Source organism: Lactuca serriola, chromosome 7 (genome assembly GCF_051521515.1).
Source record: "Lactuca serriola cultivar US96UC23 chromosome 7, Lser_US96UC23_V15, whole genome shotgun sequence".
Classification (NCBI taxonomy): Eukaryota; Viridiplantae; Streptophyta; class Magnoliopsida; order Asterales; family Asteraceae; genus Lactuca; species Lactuca serriola.
In genome coordinates, this window is record NC_136414.1 from 29,634,022 (window position 1) to 29,656,316 (window position 22,295).

At 37.5% G+C, this 22,295-nt stretch overlaps 1 protein-coding gene across 1 annotated transcript; it reads right to left on the reverse strand.

Annotated features, from left to right (window-relative positions):
- Positions 1-3,941: 3,941 nt before the first annotated feature.
- On the reverse strand, positions 3,942-5,742 carry LOC145062179 (dof zinc finger protein DOF1.4-like). Its single transcript, XM_079009810.1, has 2 exons — positions 4,519-5,742; positions 3,942-4,449 (listed from the first exon to the last, which is right to left on the reverse strand). Exon 1 carries the CDS (start codon positions 5,538-5,540, stop codon positions 4,545-4,547), a length of 996 nt encoding a protein of 331 aa, XP_078865936.1. The 5' UTR covers positions 5,541-5,742; the 3' UTR covers positions 3,942-4,449; positions 4,519-4,544.
- Positions 5,743-22,295: the final 16,553 nt, after the last annotated feature.

Sequence of the window (22,295 nt, forward strand, 5' to 3'; positions counted from 1 at the left end):
AAAACAACTCGCCGAGTCCACCCTTGACCAATTCCATACAGTCAATTTAAATGAGGTCTAACACACCAAAACCATGGACCTGGCCTACTAATGTCCATTTTATACGTAAAGTTCCAAACTTGATGCACATGCATGGGGTTTTTAGCTCAAAAACCCATATAAATGGTCCTACAATGTGCATGGGGATCTCATGGCCCTAAAGTTGACAACTTTATGCCATGAGACCCCTCTTAAGGCCCATATCTGAAGCTAGAGTCCATATAACACTCCTTAAATCCGAAAATGGCTTGAAAAGCCCTAAATGCACCCAAAGATCTACAATCTAAAGATGAACCACCAAAAGAAAGACCAAAGCAGGGGCATTTTACCTTGATTAAGCTGAAGATGGAATGAGATTTCCAGGTCTACAAGCCCCAAGTCGAATACTCAAGCTCTTCTTCTTCCTTCCAAGCTTCACAAGTCCACAAAACACCAAAATGACCTTAACACATACACAAACGGCTAGGGTTTCGATATGCAGCTCTAGGAGAGTGTTTAGGGACGAGGGAGACCGAGTTAAGGTGCTTATATAGGGTGCAAACCCTCATTTTAGGGTTTTTGTCCAGACAGCATGGACTCGTCGAGTCCGGTCACTGACTCGCCGATTCAGTCACTTAACTCCCGGGTCCAATTCGCTTCTACTCGACGAGTTGGGTCACCAACTCGCCGAGTCTCAGGTCAAATGCCAAGATGCTTAATTTAAAATACGTACTAGGAACCAAGTGTTACATATAGGGTGTTTTTGAATAATCAAATCATTATTTTCTAAAATAATAGGATCCTAAGATATCATCTTGGAGATTTCCGGCTATTAATCTAGAAAAAAAAGAAAAAAATCAGTTATATTGATTCAAAATTACAAATTAATTAATTTGCTTATTTTATGAGTTTTAAAATTCAAATCATTATCTCAAATCGATTCATTTATGTGTGATATTTTGTGAGATAACTTGTGAATGATAGTGACTTTAATTTGACTCTCAAATATTTTGCAGATTTAACTGGATTAGATTAGATTTTATAGATTAATAACCAAATTAATGATATGCTTATTTAAAGAGTTATTTAAAAAAAAAACAGATTTAAATTTTGAAGCCAAAAGCTATAAATAAAGGAGTTAAATTAGAAACAATATTAATTATAGAAATTGATATCTTCTATATAAATAGAATGATATGTTTCGATTGATAACATAATTGTTGAATTTAAAGATTATATAATTAAATGTAATTGTGTTTAAATTTTATTTGGGAAAGATGATGTCATCAATTTGATCTAATGGTAGAAAACATAGGATTAAAATACAATCAAGGACTCTAATTGCTTCATTGGTGAATTAAGGATTTTCTTTTAATAATATTTACAGATAGACAATTGACATTATTAGACCTATAAAAACAAGCAATAAAATCTACTTGTTTGTTATAGAAGGTGTGTATACATTTAATAGGGGGTGTATATGGACGTACAAAAACGAACATAACCAATATATCCCATGTAAAATACAAAGATTTAAATCCTTTTTTGAAACCATGGTATCGACATTTTTAGAATTCCTAATTGATCATAGAGTTCATGCATAACACACTTCACAAGTAGTTTTAATACATTATATATACAAAATCTTGAATCTTTATTCGTAAATCTTGTACCTTTAGTGCACACATGCATGATCTTATATGTTCCTCACAAAAGCTAAAGCATCATATACATAACATGCATGCGCATAAAGAGAAAGCTTTTTCTATGTTAAAATGGTGTACAAGTTACAACTTTTAATGCAAACTGTGCAAGTCCATATTTAATATCATTCAACTTAATATTTAATTTGATTTGCCTTACTGGTAGAATGCTTCCTTTGATAACTGATATAGAGACAGTTCAAACATGTGGTATATTAATTATCAAGAATTACAAACAATACGTGAAGGGACAAACGCCAAGAGTATGTTGTTAAATACATGTAGCACATCATTGTGCTTATCCATTAATAACAAAACATAAAACAAAATTTAATTTTAAAAATTAATAAATGATCACATTTTATCAAGTATCATGGTTTTATTCTAAAATATTAAATATTAAATAATGATATTTATTAAAAGAATTTAGACATGAGTGGGAAGGAGGCACGTGCTGAAATCAGCTTTAAGAAAGAGAGTTCATTGGGGTGCACATGAATGAGAAGATAGATTTGGACCACAAGGAATTAACGTACAAAATCACCATACATTTATAAAATATAAGAAATATTATGATCGGTTTTAATTTTCTATATCTTATCGTTATTTTATTTGTATTAAGTACATCGAAACTCATTATCAAACTTGTGTTTTTCATGTGCTACATAAATAGGATCAATGAAATACGAATTTTAAATACCAAATGATCGATCGGGTACGTAATATTCTTAATAATATAATAAAGATGATTTATCATAGATTAGTTGTAAAGGGCAAAAGCATTCAAGTTCAAATGTAATCATTCTTGGTTGCCATCGAAAAACAATGTAATCATTCTCAAAACAAAAGTAAAAACCATGAAAATAATTAACAATGTACGTATTTTTTGTAGGGTCAGCATAAATGGATATCCAACCATATTTGATGGAAGTAATTCCTAAGACGTTGGAATAAGAATCGGAACCGGAACCGGAACCAGTTGAATCGGTTATAAAACAATTTAAAGTTTCATAACTAGCAATCTTATAACTATGTTTTTTTATCAATATTTTTTTCTTTAACGGCGATAAACACGAAGATAACTATATACCGGGCTTTCATTCATAACTCATATGTGGTAATGTTTTGCTCACCCAAGAGTTAAAATGCAACTAAAGGATACATGCAAATTATAACAGGAGCCTTACGTTTTGATTGGAATTCAGAAAATTACAACACTAGCCTTTTAATTAATTTGAAATGAAAAAGTATACACTCAAATTATATATATATATATATATATATATATATATATATATATATATATATATATATATATATATATATATATATATATATATATATATAACTGGTTCCGGCACATACCCAACAGATAGCGCTTCGGAAAAAATTAGAATCGAAACTGAAACAGCTTAAGACGGTTCCAAAACTTTGTGAACCGGAATCGGAACCGCATAAGATAGTTTCGGTTTCAGAACATGCAGTTCCGAGGCTGTTTCAATTCAAAAAACAAGTACCATGCTCTACTCTCACCCCTAATTCTTAGCATATATATCAAGTTTTTTTAGGACATGTATAAAATGTTGTAGTCTTAGCGTGTGAAAATATTATTTTTTAGGGTATAACGTGTACTTTTGATTTTGTTAAGTTATAATAAGATTCATATACGTTTCACATATGAAGTTTAATTATGATACACATGTCTCGACCATTTCCCATATATTAGGTCGAGAACCTACGTACGTACTTCCTAAATTAAGACAACATAGAGTAATCGAAGGTATTATTATTATTTCATGACGTATACAGTTTTTTGACTTATTGAGTTTACATACATTTATATATAACTGAAGTTAATAAATAAAAAAAAATCTTATTATAAGAAATTAACAAAGCTCACAAACACCAAGGTACGTGACTCAAGTTACATAAAATGCAAAATGTTTGTGCTTTGTGCTCCGCATTCCAAGAGACAGTTAAAAGAATCTAATAAAGTTCATCTTATATAGACATGTCCACAGATTTCAAGATTCCTGGTTAACTCATATAAAAACATTCGATATGTCAACAATATATAACTATTTTTAATTATATCTTTAATTACGAAAAATGGGTAAGAAATCTGATTGTAATTTGTTGATTTGATTGATGTACGTGTATTATATATGACGTGTTATCAACCCAACGCAATGCAATTGATTTGAAAGAATTATACAATCATTTTATCAAAAACCATAAATAGGGAGTTTAAAATTTAGATATTAATTATAATACGATGAACAAGATCAAATTCAAACACATTACACTGAAAGATTGAACGTTAAACATATCCCCCTCTCTTCTATACCAATATACCCTCGTTCTTTCCCTTTTAATCCATAAAGAAAAAACAAAAATATCCACTCCTTGAAAAACCCACCACAAACCCTAATTTATATAGAGCATATTACTTAATTATATACACAAGAAAAGATAGAAGAACACACCAGGAGTATTGAACCCAAATTCTTGGTATTGCAGATTCTTGCATAAATTGTTGATGATCAAACTTGGGTCGATGAGATGAAGAGGATCCGAGGTTCCTCTCAGCGCAAAACTGATCTTTTATTTAATTTCCAACCTTTTGGTGTAAAATCTAAAAGGCTGAAATTTACTTTGCTAGCTGACATGATCACTCCGATCCAATCCCCTCCCATCGATGCTTTGACATGAATTTTGCCTAAACTAACTAAAACAGACCAAAGTTTAGTGAAAAAAAGAAGGTGATCATGTGAAAAAAGATCATTCAGAAACTAACTGGAAAAAAATGATGGGGATTTCGAATTAGATCAAGGAAGGAACCGATGAACCAATGTTGGTTGAAGGATCAAGCTGCCAACCTCCACCATCGGTATCCCATAGAAGAGAATTCGGATCAGAAGAAACAGCCGCTTCGATTTGATCATGCTTATTATGTACATGAAAATTGTTGTTATTCCATTCCATCCTGTTTCTTGCTTCTTCCATTTTCAGATCTTTAACCATCGAACCACCATCATAATTTGCAAACCCCATGAATCTTTGTTGCTGGTGGTTAAGGCTTGAAGCTAAGAGAGAAGCCATTGTAGGAGCACTAGTGGAGCTAGTAGTCGAACCACCACCATACATGGAGGAGTTGTAGTTTGAAAAAGTTAAATTTGAATTATGACCATGGTTAGCCACAAGTGAACCTCCTTGTCCCATAGACGAAAACCCTAATCCTTGTACATTCATATGAGGTTGATGAGGAAGATCATAACCAGAAACAAGGTTTTCGTTTACGCTAGAAACCCTAGCATCAGATCTTGGGTAATTGGGGTTTTGAGGTAATAACCCATAAAACAATGGGTTGAGATGATGATTGCTGTTACTATTTGAGGTGGTGGAAGATTGGAGATGATTATGATCAAGATTAGGGTTAGGTCTAGGGTTAGGATTATGATTATGATTAGGGTTCGTGTTCGTGTTAGCTGCAGCATGAACAGTAGTCGTGATTGGTCTCTTGACTCTTTTGTTCTTCCTGCAACCACCACCCACAGGGACATTCCTCAAGGTACCACCCCTGGTCCAGTACCTCTTACAAGCTTTACAGAAATGTCTTGGCTGCGACAAACTGTAGTTGTTGTAGTAGCAAAACTTTGTGTTCGATGAATCACATCGTGGGCACTTCAACGCTTCATGTGGTTGATGTTGTTGTTGTTGTTGTTGCAGTTGATGTTGTTGTTGCTGTTGCTGTTGTTGGTGATGATGTTGTTGTTGAAGTTGAATCGGTTTCTCCATAACATGAACTCCGGATGCCATCAACTCATTCTTGTGATGGATCTACTGCTAAAAATGTTTAGGAAACTAGATACAAAAGAAGAAAGAATTATGCGGTGTTTTTGTTGTTTTTGGCTTTGGTATGTGAAGTGTGGAAGAAGAAGATGAAAAACAAACAGAAAGATGGAGATAGATACTCCTTCCAAATGCTAGAAAACAAAAGACATGGGTCATGTTTTGTTGTCTAAAGACTTAATAATTGAGAGAGAGAGAGAGAGAGAGAGAGAGAGAGAGAGAGAGAGAGAGAGAGAGAGAGAGAGAGAGAGAGAGAGAGAGAGAGAGAGAGAGAGAGAGAGAGAGAGAGAGAGAGAGAGAGAGAGAGAGAGAGAGAGAGAGAGAGAGAGAGAGAGCCTGTGGCCACTCGTTACTAGTTGTAAACATGTATACGACCATTCTTGAAAATTCTCTAAGGTAAATTTGTATACGCACAACAAGATTCAAAATATACATCCATAAAAACTATAACATCACTTTTTTATCAGGAGTTTTCAGAGAGGTATAGATTCCAATTTATCTGAGATAATATATATGTTGATTTTAATTATGTTTCTTTAATATACTCCTAAACTACATAATTGTCCCAAAAAAAAACTTTAACTTTCAACCACTTGAGTTGACGTGCACAATGTCAATACCAGATATCCCTTGTGGATCAAATTTAAATACCCACATAACTAGAGTCAAAGATAGAACAATATATCAATTGAAGCACAACAAGAAATTTACTTTTTTTGGATATGGTTTTTTCGTAGATGTAACAATTTTTGATCAATTTACTAAATTGGGTCATTTTTAGTTACATAATGTAAAATACCTATAGAACAAGATCGAAAACTACATGGATACAATAAACATACGACAAAAATCCCATTTTTTGAAATCATTTTTTTTCGTATATATAGTAATTTCATTCCAATTACATAAAATTTTATCAATTTTGGATACATTATATATCCAACGGATCAAATTAATAAGTAGTTTTTAAAATTTTACAATAAGTGCTACATATTAATATTTCCCCTACACTTTTTTAGCACATTTACATGCATGCTTCAAATGTGAATAAATATAGAAGTATGGATACTTAGCGAACAAAATGTCCATACAAGTTAGTGAGTGATTACAACTAATTGAATGATTGAAGACACTTTTATTATATATCAAGATATCTACATACTTCTTGTTTTTAAACGGAGAGATTGTTTTTCATCCTTAGGATCTTAAACATAATAAAGATTTTAAGATTAAAATCGAGTATTTATAATGTTACAAGCCCATAATTTTATTCCATAAATGCAATAACTACTCATTGCTTTTGGTATGTAATTTGGGGTATGCGACTGTATATAGTTCATGTCGTTTTTGGGGTCCTTTCTTTTTACATACATTAATATTAATAATGAATTAGGGACACATCAGTAAAGGATCAAGATAGTTTTTAGTTTGATTAATTTTATAATAATTATATATTAATATATAATATCTTTTGTTTATATAAAAATTTATATTGAAAGACTATTTTTGATTTAGGCACATGGCCTATAAAATCAAATGACCAGCCCTATTATTCATAAAATTTATTGGGAAGCCAGAAAAAAAAAAGAGGGTTGGATAGTTGGTCAAGCTTACTTTTTTTACCACCTTTAGTTATTTGGGTCTCTGTCAAAATATATTTTTTCCTTAACTGGCTAAGATACATTTATTCTACTAGCAGTGAATTTTAAAACGTATATATATAACGACTGGTTTACGAAGATCAGTTAGCATCGGTTTATTTTCTGCAAAATAAAATAAAAAATAAAAATTGGATTCATGCATGGAAACAAGAATAAACGGACAAAGGGTAGGATTATAAACCTGTGAGAGGTGTTTTCTTTTCAGTAAATTAAGGCATATTTTAAATAATTTCACGTGATTAGGGGTCTAAAAGATTACATTCACAACTATGTTATCATTAGTTTTTTGCTTTTTCAATTTAATTGTACTGTTGTTGACTTTGAATATTCAAAAATTTATATATAACCAGGGGAATGTTAGGGAAAAAAAAGCAAATTTAAATTATTTACTTTTAATTTTTGGGGAAACAACTTATTAAGATAATTAATTTTTCGATTTGTTTATATTTTGATAACAATTTTTTTTTACACATTTAGATAACAAACTTTTTGGAAGTGTTCACATATGACCATTATGACCGGCCATAATGGTCATATGTGAATTCTTTCAAAAAAATTCGTTACCTAAATGTGTAAAAAAAAATAGTTATCTAAATGTGAACAAACCGAAAAGGTAAGAGTAATTTACACGAATTGTCCATGTGGTTTGGGTATTTTGTACGTTTGGTTTCTAACTTATTTTATAACTTGGATGATCCTTATTATTTATTTTTGACGTGCGTTTGGTCTCTATCTTACTACAAAAAACTATTGTGCTATTTTTAATTTATTTTCTTATTTATGTATTTATTTTTTATATATTTAAAAAAATTAATAGACCCCACATATTTGTATCTCCTCACCCTAAATCAAAAACCACATTTCAGAAATTTAAGTTCGGTCTCACCAGTCACCATCCCATCTTTCATCCTCCTTAATTTCTATTTCATTTCCATATTTAGGAGATATAGAGATGTGGGGTCTATTGATTTTTTTTTTAAATATATAAAAAATAAATACATACATAAGAAAATAAATTAAAAAATAAACTAAAAATGGTACAATAGTCTTTTAAGGTAAGACAAAACCAAACGCACAACAAAAATAAACAGTAGGGATCATCCAAGTTAAAAAATAAGTTAGAGACCAAACGCACCCAAACCACAGGGACCATTCATGTAATTTATTCTTACCTTGTCGGTTTGTTCACATTTGGGTAACTATCTTTTTTTTGTACACATTTAGGTAACAAACTTTTTGGAAATGTTCACATATGACCATTATGACCGGATGTAATCTGCTACAGCCGGTCATAATGGTCATATGTGAATACTTTCAAAAAATTCGTTACCTAGATGTGTACAAAAAAAGATAGTTAGACACATGTGAACAAACTGGAAAGTTAATTACCTTAAAAAGTCTATTTCCCTAACTTTTGACATGTTGCAAAAATAATTATGTAACTATTACCAATTATAAAATAATAATTTATATTAAGGGGTTCCCTAGACCCCACGCCGTGGCAGCCTAAGGCCATGCCATGGGGACTGGTTTTAACCGCTCAAACGATCTTAATCTATTTTCTTCTGATTTCAGGAGCTCCAAAGCTCAAATATGATCCTTTCCAATGTCTTACTACATAAATTTTCTAACTTTATCCATTAGGAAGATCTAAACCATCAAGATGTAGACTTTATGTCTCAAAGGGACCCAAAAAATCATCTTTCTTAACTTAATCCATTAAGTCAAAGTCTCAAACCTTCATATCTAAATCAACATGATGTTTAGATGGATAGAGTTTTCAACTTTATCTAGAATAATGTCTCAAACTTCCAAGATCTAAACTTTAATACACCAAAAAGGGCCAACATAAGTCGCATGGCTATAAGGGAAGGAAAAAGATCACAATTTTCCTCGTCCATAAGGTCCATGAAGCATTCTAAATTAGTCAATATTGGATTAGGTGTCTAAGCCAATAACTAAATTGATATATACTTGAATTAAAAACAAAACCTTTTTTGGATTGCCCTCAAAACTAGTAATTGGCAAAAACTACTTTTGAAGAGAGAGGTTGTAACACCCAAAGTCAGGAAGGCCATGAAAGGAAAGGAAACCCTAAGTTTAAGGGACGACTCGTCGAGTCCAAGGAGGAACTCGGTGAGTCCGAGCAGGATCCGGGTCGAGGAGTAAGTGACCGACTCGGCGAGTCGGCTAAGGAGACTCGGCGAGTTTGGTGTGAACAAGGAAAACCCTAAATCCGGGACTTGGAGCCTATTTAAACGTCTCATTCTCTCCCCTAGGGTTCCTTTACTGCCTCTCTCACCCAGAACATCGAACCCTAAGCCCCATTGTTGCTCATCCAAGCTTCCAAGCCATTTTTGGGTGATTTGAAGGAAGAAGAAAGAGGGGAATCATTGAAGCTTCAAGGATTGGCCTTAGATCTGAAGTTTGGGGAACCTTTCCGAGTTATTGAAGGTATTAAGTTGTTTCCTTCCTTTAGATCTATTATGGTTGCGACTTTTGGGGCTTTTTAGCCATGTTTAGTTATCCATTTGAGTTAGAAGCTAGATCAGAAGTTGCTACTTCGGATCTAAGCATATTTTGGCCTTGTGAAGCATAAAGTAACTGCCCTTGAGTTGATTATGGAGCCTCTTTGCCTTAAACCCTAGTTTATGGTGTATTTAGCCTAGATCTCCTTCTCTACACATAAAGTTTGCAACTTTACGTGAGGAATAGGCTTGGGAAGGGTAGATCTACAGTTTGGAGTGCATGCATGACTCAAAAGTCCTCTGCATGTATGAAGATCTGAATGGACTCGGCGAGTCCTTTGAGTTGACTCGGCGAGTAGCATGAAGATTAGGAGGAACTCGACGAGTGGGATGAGTGATAGCTTATTTTATTTCCTTATTTTTATTAGTTTATTTTAGATTTTTAGATCTTTTTATTATTATTGCATTGTATATTCTTTATTTTCTTTATTATGGATCATACCGGGTGCTTGTTATGTTGCATGAGATATTTTGTAGGTTTTTCGGTGCTTGTTGCGGTTGCGGGTTGATTGGAGACAGGCTTAGTGGGCTCCCGAGGCATTATTGGGCTTGGCGGAATCAAAGAAGAAGAATTGGGCTTTGAAAGTTATTGGCTTAGATTATTTGGGCTTGTGAAGATGGATCATAAATTTCTAATTTTCGGCTTGGAGCATCCATTTGGTGGCTAAATGATGATTGGTGGATTCAAATTACCTGGACAAGGGGGGGGGACCAAAGGAATCTTTGGTAGTGGAAGGGTGGAGTGGTGGAAGGAAGGACCAATAGCATTACAACAATATTTACGCGGGTGGAATTTTCGTCGCGCGGGTACCCGCGCAACTACCCAGTTTGGGCATTTTGGTCATTTGGCTCACCATAACTCTTAGGGATCAGATCTAGAGGCTCATTCACGTTTTTCCACCATTGGAGACCTGCAAGAGGCAATTTTGGGAGCTAGAAATCATTTCCTTTCATTTTTCCAAATCTTAGGTAGTTTCTTTATGCAATTAGATTATTGTTCTTGTTACTTTGTTGCCATGAGTGGCTAATACTCTTATTTGGTTGACTTTGGCTGAAAACCAATGAATATTTGTGGGTTTTTAAGGATTTATGTTGATTATCAATTTATTCCATGTTTATGATTCTAGTTTGCAATTCTTATGTTTATTTGATGCTTTGATCATGAGCTTAGTATTTGATTGAGCAATGGTTGATTTATTTCATTGATTTTGCATTGGATCATTGAATTTATCTAGAACAAAGTCTTTTGATGGTAGAAATCATCTCTAGCTTATGAATCATATCTCCTTTATGGATGTGTAAGCATTTGACATCCTTTAGGAATTAGGGATTCCTTCATTCTTAAGGCTAATTGATTTCTTGGGATTAATTGCTTCAATTGACCCTTGATATTAATTAAGAAGGTGTGTTGTGGGCTTCCCCAACCTCCATACTACCTATGAGGAATCTTGGCATATCATGGTTCATGATTATTATAACCAATTTGGGATGAAGGATAAGCTTTGTATTAGATCCTAATGATAAACACACAAATGTTCATTGTGTTGAATTGCCTTAGTTAACCAATTATTCCCAATCTTTGAGCATCTCATCAACTTGCTTAATTGCAAGGATTTTAGTTATTCAATTATTTTAGTTTTCAAGTAATCAAACAACCCCCTTTTAGTTTAATTGTAGTTAATTAGTTTAATTTCACTAGTTCTATTGAATTGCATTGGTGATTGAATACAACCATTTCCCCGAGGATCGATACCCCTTTTTACCATTATATTACGTTTATTGACGAGTGGGATGAGCAACTCGTTGAGTCGGATGAAGTTGGGCAGGAACTCGGCGAGTTGGAAGAACAAATCGGTGAGTATGTTGAAGGTTGTCTTGGACTCGGCGAGTCTGTTCTTGGACTCGGCGATTCAAGTCGCGAAACCCCAAACCCTTCGAGTTGAGACTCGAATCAGTGAGTCGAGTGGAGACTCGGTGAGTTGGACAGGTCAGGACTCGGAAATCGGTAGACTCGGCGAGTCATGGACTGACTCAGCGAGTCGAGTCGCGAATGGAAGGACTCTGAGCTTATGAACTCGATGAGTCAGTAGGCAGACTAGGCGAGTAGGGTTGACCTGGGAGGTTGACTTTGACCAGAGTTGACTTGGTTGACTTTCGGGAGTCAGTTAGACTAAGTGTTGCATTGATATTGGTAGCTCAGGGAGCTAGAGGAGCAACGGTTCAGGGAATTGTCGGTTAGCATCCAGAAGGTTATCAGCAAGTTCAGCAGTTCGAGGTGAGTTTCCCTTTTGTGTGAATGGGTCTACGGCCACAATGCCGACCCATGTAGTTATGAGTAGAAGACCCTAGGATTAGCCCTAGGCACAATATGCTAGTATGATATTCAGGACGAGGTCCAATGATAGCGGGCGGGTGCCCAAGGAATGGTTCATGTGATAGTTTATACTTGTTGTCTGTGTGATACTTGTATATGCTTGGTAGGAAGGTGAGTGTGGGCGAGGTCCCGTACCTCACCAAGAGCAGAGTGTGGATGGTGTTCCACATCTCATTAGCAACGGATCAGGGGCGAGGCCCAAGTTAGGGAAATAGTGAGTGTGGGTTGGGCCCGTATCTCACTATCAGTAGGAGCATGGACTGGGTTCCATGACTCATCAGTAGCAAGACAAGGGCGAGGCCCAGGATAGGCGAGTCCTTTGGACAGGACGTTGGTATGTGTTTAGCTTATGTGTTGTGATATGTTTATGTGCTATTATATGTTAGCGGGTGAGGCCCGGTGACATGCGAGGCCTAAGTGAAACAGGTCTGTATCCGAGCGGGGCTCGAAGCCAGGAGGGGCCTGGAGCGGCGGGGCCATTGTAGCGGGCGTGGCCCGAGGTAGGGGCGAGGCCCAGGTTAGCGGGCGTGGCCCAGTATGTGCAGAATGTGGTTATGCATGGTATGTGGTAGGGTGGGGAACTCACTAAGCTTCATGCTTACGGTATTCAGTTTTGGTTTCACGTACTTCCGGTAGTGGAGGGAAGAGCTCGGGGTTATCGCATGGCACACACCATAGACTAGACAGCCTGGGAATGTTTTACTCTGATAATGAACATGTGTTTTGGAAATTAATACTCTGATTATGTTCTGGATTGATGATTTTACTTTAAGTAATGTTTTATTAAAAGAAATTTTTAGTCTTGAATTTTTGGGACGTTACAAGTTGGTATCAGAGCCTTGGTTTGAGGGATTCGGGCATACTCTCGGGTGTGCCTGAACTCAAACTAAGGGGTCGGATAAAAAGTTTTCAAAATGAAAAGATAGTTTTGTAAAAAGAGAGTTTTGGGAAAGAAAACAGTTTTAGAAAAGCAAAAAGAATTCAGAAAGAAAAGAACTTCGAAAAGAGAAAAAGGGCGTGGTGCATGCAATCAACCGAGCTCAAGTAAGTACCCCAAATTACCCATACAAGTTTATGAATTGATTATCATTTAGTAGAATAGCATGCTAGATTAGGACTAAGGATCTAGGGAGGATGCCTTATGTGCCTGTTATATGTGCTTTGAGCTGCATGATAGTGCTGATTAGACAGTAGTAGGATAGCCTGTTTAGGTTATGCTTGAGTTATGAGTTTGTGTTGCATGCTAGTTTAGATTTTTGCTGTGTGGATATGATTGCTTGAGTATGTTGTGGTTAGATTTTCCCCTTGTCTGAATGTTGCTTGCTTTGTGCATTGTGGGATTCTGAGTGATGGGAGTTAGCCATTAGGTGGATACGTCACGTCACATGTGATCAGGTTTGAATAATCTCAGAGTGCTGGATTTGGCCCTATTGCGCAGCTCTCGTTTGAGTCCAACCGTTGTAGGGACGAGTCTTTTACTCGAAGGATTATGTGAGCCTCGTCACATGTGAATGTATCTGGGTAATGGCTAATTGGCATCACAAGGAGGCCTTCAGCAGCTGAGGACTGGTTTTAGTTGAGTCAGAGGTTTCCCTAGGGTAAGCCTAGGATGAGATAGTGCTGGGAGCAGTAGTAGTGGATAAGGGACTTGGTGGAGTCGAAGCAATTCCTGAGGAAAGTACGAATAGATGTGGAAGGTAGTATGGGCTCGTATTACTGAAAGCAGAGGATCCGCACTCGATTTGGGAAAGGCTATATAAAATAGGAAATTATACATATTATATATGATTTCTCATAAATATCTATATGTTTGATGTCTTATGTTGGAATTGGAGCGATATGGAGGACATATGGGACTAGATTTCGCATCCTTATTTTGAGAGAGATCAGGTGGTGCCACACACGCCCGAGACTGAGATTGATTACGATCCAAAGATGCCCCTACAGACTACCTCGGTATAAGCTGACGAGGAGCCATTTGAAGATGAGGAAGAACTAGTGAGGATGAGAAGCATGGCGATGAGATCGGTGGAGTACTTGTAGACAGTTCGTCCTATCCCGATTCGTCTTCCCACCAGGATCGTGAGGAGACTCAGGAGGAGGACCTTACTGAGTAAGAGTCATCCCCAGAGACTGTTGCTCCACTTCCCTCATCCTCTCTCAACATTCATGCCCTAATATGAAGAATTATCACTACCCTCAAAAGAAACCCTGCCCTACCCACAAATGGACACTCCATGTGGACGAGTGGATCCAGGAGGATAGTATTGGTTTTCATGAGATTTACAAGTCATCCGAGGCGCTGAGACAAGATTCCATCCCAAAGGATCCCACAAACAGTGTGATGTCAATGTTAGTCCCGTGTGTTACACGACACGAGGATCACATACATTGGGTGGAGCAGGATCACGAGTCACTGAGGAGGGAGGTCAAGATGTTAGCTGGTAGAGTTAGAGGATTAGAGTAGGATAGAGATTTCGATGAGATGAGGATCCTCCATGCTTATGATCATATGTAGGAGACTCATTCTCACGTACAGTATCAACAGATCGTGATTTAAAGTCTCGAGTAGCGAGTGAGAGAGACAGAGTTAAGGTTGTTGGTGTCTGAAATAGGAGTGGCCACTATAGAGGTGATGATCAGTTGCCTTCAGCATCAGTTAGTGCAAAAAGTGGCATGTATGTTAGTTTGTTTGGGATTATGGAAGATAGTTCTAACCTAGGGAAGCTAGGGACTATCATTTTTTAGGTATTAGGGAGGAAATAGTAGTGTAGCCGATAATAGGAAAGTGTTATTTATTTTGTGTAAAATAGATACTACTCTTGCTCAAACCACACCGTTATACATTCTTTTGTTGTTTTTGAAAATCTAATGTACAAAGTTTGTGAAAAGTTAATCAAAACTATGTGATCTTAATATTTTATTGTGTTCTTGTTTGCTTTGTTTTCTTGATATAGCTAACTTTTCAAACCAGGTCAAGACGAAACCAATCACGAGCCTATGAGCTCAGCCATAATAGAGGCACTAGTGCCCCAACGTGCAGCTGATGCCATAGCAAGCTTAGAAACCCTTAGGAATTTAGGATTAAAAGGTAATAGAGGCGAGAGATCACAAGGAGATAATCAAGGTCCAACTAGAGTTTTTTCATATAAAGATTTTATAAATTGTAAGCAAAAATCCATATATGAAAACAAAGGCGTATTTGGGTTGACTTGGTGGATGGAAAAGATGGAGTCGGTTTTCGAGATAAGCTTCTGTCGGAGGACTGTAAATTCAAGTTCGTCATGTGCACCATGGTAGGTGCAACCTTAAGTTGGTAGAACAGTTATACCAAGACCATGGGTGTTAACATAAAAAACGCCATGCCTTGGAATGAGTTGAAGCAACTCATGATTGGAGAGAACTGTCGACTCGAAAAGATGCAGAAGCTAGAGCAGGAGCTGTGGAATCTTACGATGCAGGAAGCTGATGTTGGCACTTACACAAGTTGTTTCAATGACCTTGTCACCTTATGTCCCATGATGGTTATCCCGGAAGAGAAAAAGATAGAGAGGTATATTTGAGGTTTACCTCGGCCTATCCATGGCTTAGTCACTGCCTCAAAAATGACTACCTTCGACAGTGCCAGGAGACTAGCCTTTAGTCTGATCCATCAAGAGGTTCGTCATGGAATGATGGTTAAGAAGGTTGGCCTTCCGGATGTGGAGGGTAGAAAAAGGAAGTTTGGTAAGGAGTCTAAAAGGAAGGATAGGAAAACAGCAGAGAAGAAGCGAGAACTTATTCATACGTTTGTGGTATCAACACCCTCGACAAGGACTACCTCTGGAAGTAGCACTAGATGCGATGAGTGTGGGTTTTGTCATAATGGAGCATGTTGGTCTGTACCAACTGGGGTAGAAAAGGTCATCTTACCAAGAGATGCAACACGCCACACAATCGAGGAAACACAATAGTAGATAGTCGAGCGTGCTATGAATGTAAGGAGATTAGACACATCAAGTGGGATTTTCCAAATTTGAAAGGTAAGGGAGATAATTCTTGAAGCAAAGCATTTTCATATGAGCAAGAGAGGTCGTCCAAGATCTGATGGTAGTGACGTGTACATTCCTAATCAATAATTTATATGCATATATATTTTTTGATACCAGTGCCGATAGAAGCTATATTACTCCCAAATTTAGGAAGTTGTTAAATCATTCTTCTAGTAAACTTAAGGAAGCCTATAGGATAGAAAAGGCTAATAGCTAAGTCGGTAGTGTTAAAGAAATACTTAGGAACTGTGCCTTAGCATTAAATAACAAACTTTTCTCATCGACCTTATGCTAATGGTCAATGGAAGTTTCGACGTCATCATTGGTATGGACTGGTTATCCTCTAACCACATCGAGGTATTGTGCTTTGAGAAAGCCTTAATTCTACCTCTACAAAATGGAGAACCCTTAATCTTCTATGGTAACAAATCCGGTAGAAATCTTAAAATCATCTCCTGCATGAAGGCTAGAAAATACTTGTAGAAAAAGTATTTCGCCTTCTTAGCTTATATTATCGATAGGAAAGATAATAAGAAGAAAAAGATTGAGGAAGTACCTCAGGTGTGTGATTTTCCTCATGTATTCCCTAAGGATCTACCTAGTCTGCCGCCAGCTCGACAAGTGGATTTTCAAATCGATCAAGCTTCAGGAGTTGCCCCAGTAGCAAAGTCTCCTTATAGATTAGCACCCTCGGAGATGCAAGACATTTCCAGCTAACTACAAGAACTTCTTGGCAAGGGTTTCATTAGACCAAGGTTTCACCTCGGGGAGTAGCCATTCAATTTGTCAAGAAGAAGGACAGATCTTTTCGAATGTCCATTGAAAATAGAGAGATAAATAAGTTGAGCATTAAAAATAGATATCCACTACCCTGAATAGACGATCTCTTTGATCAATTGCAAGGATCCAGTTACTTCTCTAAGGTCGACTTGATATCGGGATATCATCAACTTCGAGTCATGGAAGAGGACATTCCAAAGACTGCCTTTAGGACACGCTATGGTCGTTATGAGTTCTTGGGTATGCCCTTCGGATTAACCAATGCCCCAGTTGTCTTTATGGATCTTATGAACCGAGTGTGCAATCCCTACTTGAATAAATTCGTGATAGTATTCATTGACGATATTCTGGTATACTCACAAACCAAGGAAGAGAATGGGCAACACCTTCGAGTGATCCTAGAGCTGTTAAGGAAAGAAAAGTTGTACGTAAAATTCTCTAAGTGTGAAGTTTGGATAAGAGAATTACACTTTCTCTGGCATGTATTAAACAACACAACATCCCGACCCTTCAAATATAGAAGCGGTGAAGAATTGGGAAGCACCCAAAACGCCAATAGAGGTGCGTCTATTTTTAGGACTAGCTCGTTATTACTAGAGATTTATAGACATTTTCTCTCGTATAGACATTTTCTCTCGGGAGACCAGAAAGAAACAAATTTCCAAAAGACACATTGTGTAGTGCACTGATGTTATCCCTTCTAGAAGGCACTAATGACTTCATAGTATATTGTGATGCTTCACATCATGGGTTAGGATGTGTGCTGATGCAAAGGGAGAAGGTCATAGCCTACACCTCAAGACAAATTAAGGTGCATGAGAGCATCTACACGATCCACAACCTAGAGTTGGGAGTGGTAGTTTTTTCCCTAAAGATTTGGCATCATTACCTTTCCGTAACAAAGTGTGTAGTATAAACGAATCATAAGAGTATGCAACACATCTTTGATCAGAAAGAGCTCAACATGAAACAAAGAATATGGTTAGAGTTGCTAAACGACTATGATTGTGAGATTCGATACCACCCAGGAAAGGATAACTTTGTAGCTGACGCTTTGAGCCGTAAAGAACGAGTTAAACCTCGTAGAGTCAAAACACTCATGATGACTATCCAGTCAAATATAATCTCGAAGATTAGGAGTTGAGGCTTTGATGGAAGGAAACGTTATAGAAGAAGGTGTCATAGGAATGGAAAGACAACTTGAAATTAAGGATGATGGAATGAGATATTTCTTGAACCAAGTATATGTTTCGAAATATGGAGAGGTCGAGGAACTAGTTCTAAATAAGGCCCACAGGACTAGATATTCCATTTGTACTGGAGCAGCAAATATGTATCTGGACCTAAATGCCCTTTATTGGTGGCCAAACATGAAGGCTGAGATTGCAACCTACATAGGTAAATCCCTAACATGTTCCAAGGTCAAGGCAGAAGATCAACAACCCTCGGGATTGTTGCAGCATTCGTAGACTCCCGAATGGAAGTGGGAGCAGATCGTAATGGAATTTTTTACCAATTTACCGAAGACTATTGTTGGTTATGACACTATATGGTTAGTTGTCGATAGATTAACAAAGTCTACCCACTTCATACCGATAAAAGAGACGAATAATGTGGAGAAGTTGACCAAAACATACCTTAGAAAGATTGTCAGATTGAATGGGGTACCCTTATCCATTATCTCTGACAAAGATAGTAAGTTTACCTCTCGCTTCTGGCAGAATTTGTAAAAGTCCCTTGGTACATGCATGGATATGAGTACAGTTTATCATCCACAAACCAATGCCCAAAGTGAAAGGACCATCCAAACACTGGAAGACATGATCAGAGCATGTGTGATAGATTTTGGAAGTGCATGGGATACTCACCTTCATCTAGTTGAGTTCTCATACTATAATAGTTATCACACGAGCATGAAAGTAGCACTATACGGCTAAACTTGTCAATCTCCCATTTGTTGGACAGAAGTTGGCAATACCCAACTGGCCAAGAAATTCGCAGGGGATACACTATGAATAGGCCCAGTGATTATCCATGAAACGACTGAAAAAAGATAGTGTAGATAAGAGAACGCATGAAGGTAGAACGTGACCATCAAAAGAGCTACGTCGATGTGAGGTGTAAACCCCTAGAGTTCCAAGTTAGAGACAGGGTGATGCTCAAAGTATCTCCCTAAAAAGGAGTTATAAGATTTAGGAAGTGGGGTAAACTAAATTTGAGGTACATAGGACCATTCGAAATCCTCGAAAGGATAAGTCCAATTGCTTATTGACTTAGATTACCCCAAGAACTTAATAACGTGCACAACATCTCCCGTGTGTCAAATCTTAAGAAGTGCCTTTCCGACGATACGCTCGTCATTCCACTTGATGAAATTTAGATAAAATTTCAGATTCCGATTGAAATAATGGGAAGAGATGTCAACTGACTCAAGCAAAGTCGGATTCCCATTCTCAAGGTGTGATGGAACTCTAAGCAAGGATGAGAGTACACATGGGAACGGGAGAACCAAATGAAAGAAAAATTACCCTCACTTGTTCGAACCTGACGACATGATAAAATTTCGGGATGAAAATTCCTAAACAGGAGGAGACTGTGACAACCGAGAGATTTCTGTCATTGATCGCCATTAGGAAAGAGTAGGAAAACAGATATAATAGATTAGTATTGTAATATTTGATTTTTGAGATAACAAGAATCAAATGTGCCATTACATTTATTTCTTGAAAATGTCCATTAGGCTAAAAAAACTAGCATCCGAAAAGTTGTAACGTTTTCTAAGTTGGTTAACATACTTGGATAGTATTTGTTAACGTGAACTCGAGGATATAAGATTCGTAAAAATCCGACTCCAAAGGAAAGATTTATGGATTTTATAAAAATAGAAATAAACCATGTAATTAAAATTAGTTACGTAAAAATTGTACTTAGAGATTCATTGAGTTTTGACTAAAAGTGCAAAAAGGAGTTTCGTAGTACTCCTCGAGATATAAACTTTAGGAAAAAGTTTGCGAAAAACGGGATCCGTATGAGAGAGATATAATTTTTATAAAATCATTTATTTTTAACCCCGTTAAGCACGAAAATGAAAGTAAAAACTAGTCAAAACAACCTAAAGGAGAGTTGTAGAACCCATTGAGATCATCACATAGATATAGAGAGGGCTTAGATTGGAGCTCGCACGAAGAAGTTATGATTTTTAAAAAAACTTTTCGTGCGCGTCAGGTGCGCGTCTCCGTACGCTGCATGCCTGATACCGGATTCGAGTAGATTGTGAGAGACGTAGTCGAGTGGGGGACTGACACGTGGCAACTTCCGGATGGAGCCACGATGTTCATGTACGGCAGGCGCAAATATTTGCCCAACGTGCACCTCCAAAACTCAACTATAAGTAGAAGGCAGTGTCATTCCAGTTTTGCACACCTTCATACATCTATCTCACTCTCGATCTCAAAGTTGGTACCCTCTAGAGGGGTCCCCGGAGTCCCAAGCCCAATTCAACCCTACATCAAAGGTTTCACACGACTAGGGTGAGTACATGTAACATCCCAACTGTCAGGTATCATTATTATTCCTTTTAGATTTCATTTTTTAAGGTCTACTCGACAAGTTGATGTCGTGACTCGTCGAGTAGCAGCGGGCTAGGACATGTCATTTAATGAGTGACTCGTCGAGTCGGCATGGGGGACTCAACGAGTAGGAGCTGGCAGTGGAAAACCCTAAATTTCAGGGTTTTTGCACCCTATATATTGGACCATTAGCGCCTCCCACTGTACTCTATCACCCCTTGAGAGCAAGAAACCCTAATTTCCATGAGTGTGAGCTTGGAGAGTGTTTGGAGCTTTGAGAAGTGAATTTTGTGAAGGAAACTTGTAGATCAAGAGACTAGCATCAAGGATTTCGTGTGGATCCAGAATCCACTCCAGCTTGGGCACGTTTTGGGAGGTAATAAGTTGTTACCTTAACCTCTTTTCTTCTAGAATCATTCATATGTGGAGGCTAGGGCTTTATTTGGTTATTCATTAACGGATTTTGTTATGGGAGCTAGATATGAAGTTGAAACTTCAGATCTGAACCTCTTTTGCGTCCTAAGTCCATAAAGTTTCCAGGTCTTGCAAGGATGAGACTCTCCTAAGGTGTAAAGCTCCATTAGAAACTTAGATTGGTCATTTAGAGCCCCTAGGGCCTTGCATGCACGTAAAGTTTGCAACTTTACATGATAAACATGCCCTAGAAGATTGGATCTGCAATATGGAGCTGCTGCATGGATTAAAAAGCGTATGTATGGATGATGGACTGAAGGGACTCGTCGAGTCGCAAGGTCGACTCGGCGAGCCACATGAAGATCTCCATGTACTCAACGAGTTAGATGAACAACTCGACGAATCCGTTGAAGATTGCCTTGAACTCGGCGAGTCGTTCGAAGACTCGGCGAGTCGGCTACGGTTTCTCCCGATCCCTGGACACGTATGAACTTGGCGAGTTAAAGGGGAACTCGACGAGCCAATCAAGGATTTCATGAATTCTCGAGTTTAGGGAGGACTCGACGAGTCGGTAAGCTACACTCGACGAGTCGAGTCAACATGTTTTGTTGACTTTGACTATGGACTTTGACTTTGACTTAGAGTTGACCATTTGACGTCTAAGGGTATTCTGGTGATTTGGAGATTTATGAAAAAGGGGTTTTATGGTAACTATAGGTGGTGAAGTTCGTGTTGGTGATTCGGGAGTTGATCTTTCTAGTTTAGACGACAGTTGCGAGGTGAGTTATCCTCACTATACTAAGGGGTCTAAGGCACCAAGGCCGGCCCATTGGATATGTTATCCTATCAGTGTTAGATGTTGAATATGAGTTGGTGTTGCATGCTAGTGGTTATGCCAGTTAGGTAGACATGTAGGACCACCTGTTATGTTATATGATTATTGCATGTTTAGTAGTTATGTTATATGTTATGTGGGTTGGGTTGAGGTTGTACTGCTCCATGCGGTAGCCAACAAACCCTAGAGTATTCCAGATATGAGCTGAGGGCTCGGTAGGCATTCCAGACTCGTACTGAGGGCTCAATGGCATTCTAGATACGAGTTGAGGGCCCGGTAGGCATTCCAGACTCGTACTGAGGGCCCAGGGGTAGTCCAGCTTGTAAAGTTGTGGACCATTACATGCTGTTTCAGATTGTTATGATATGTTATTGTTGATATGGTTATGTGGACTATATGTGTATCGGTATTTTGGGGGTAACTCACTAAGCTTTTGGGCTTACAGTTTCATTTTATTGTTTTAGGTACATCAGGGGATCGCGGCAAGGCGAAGAGATGATCGTACAGCTCCTCATATTATGTTTATGTTT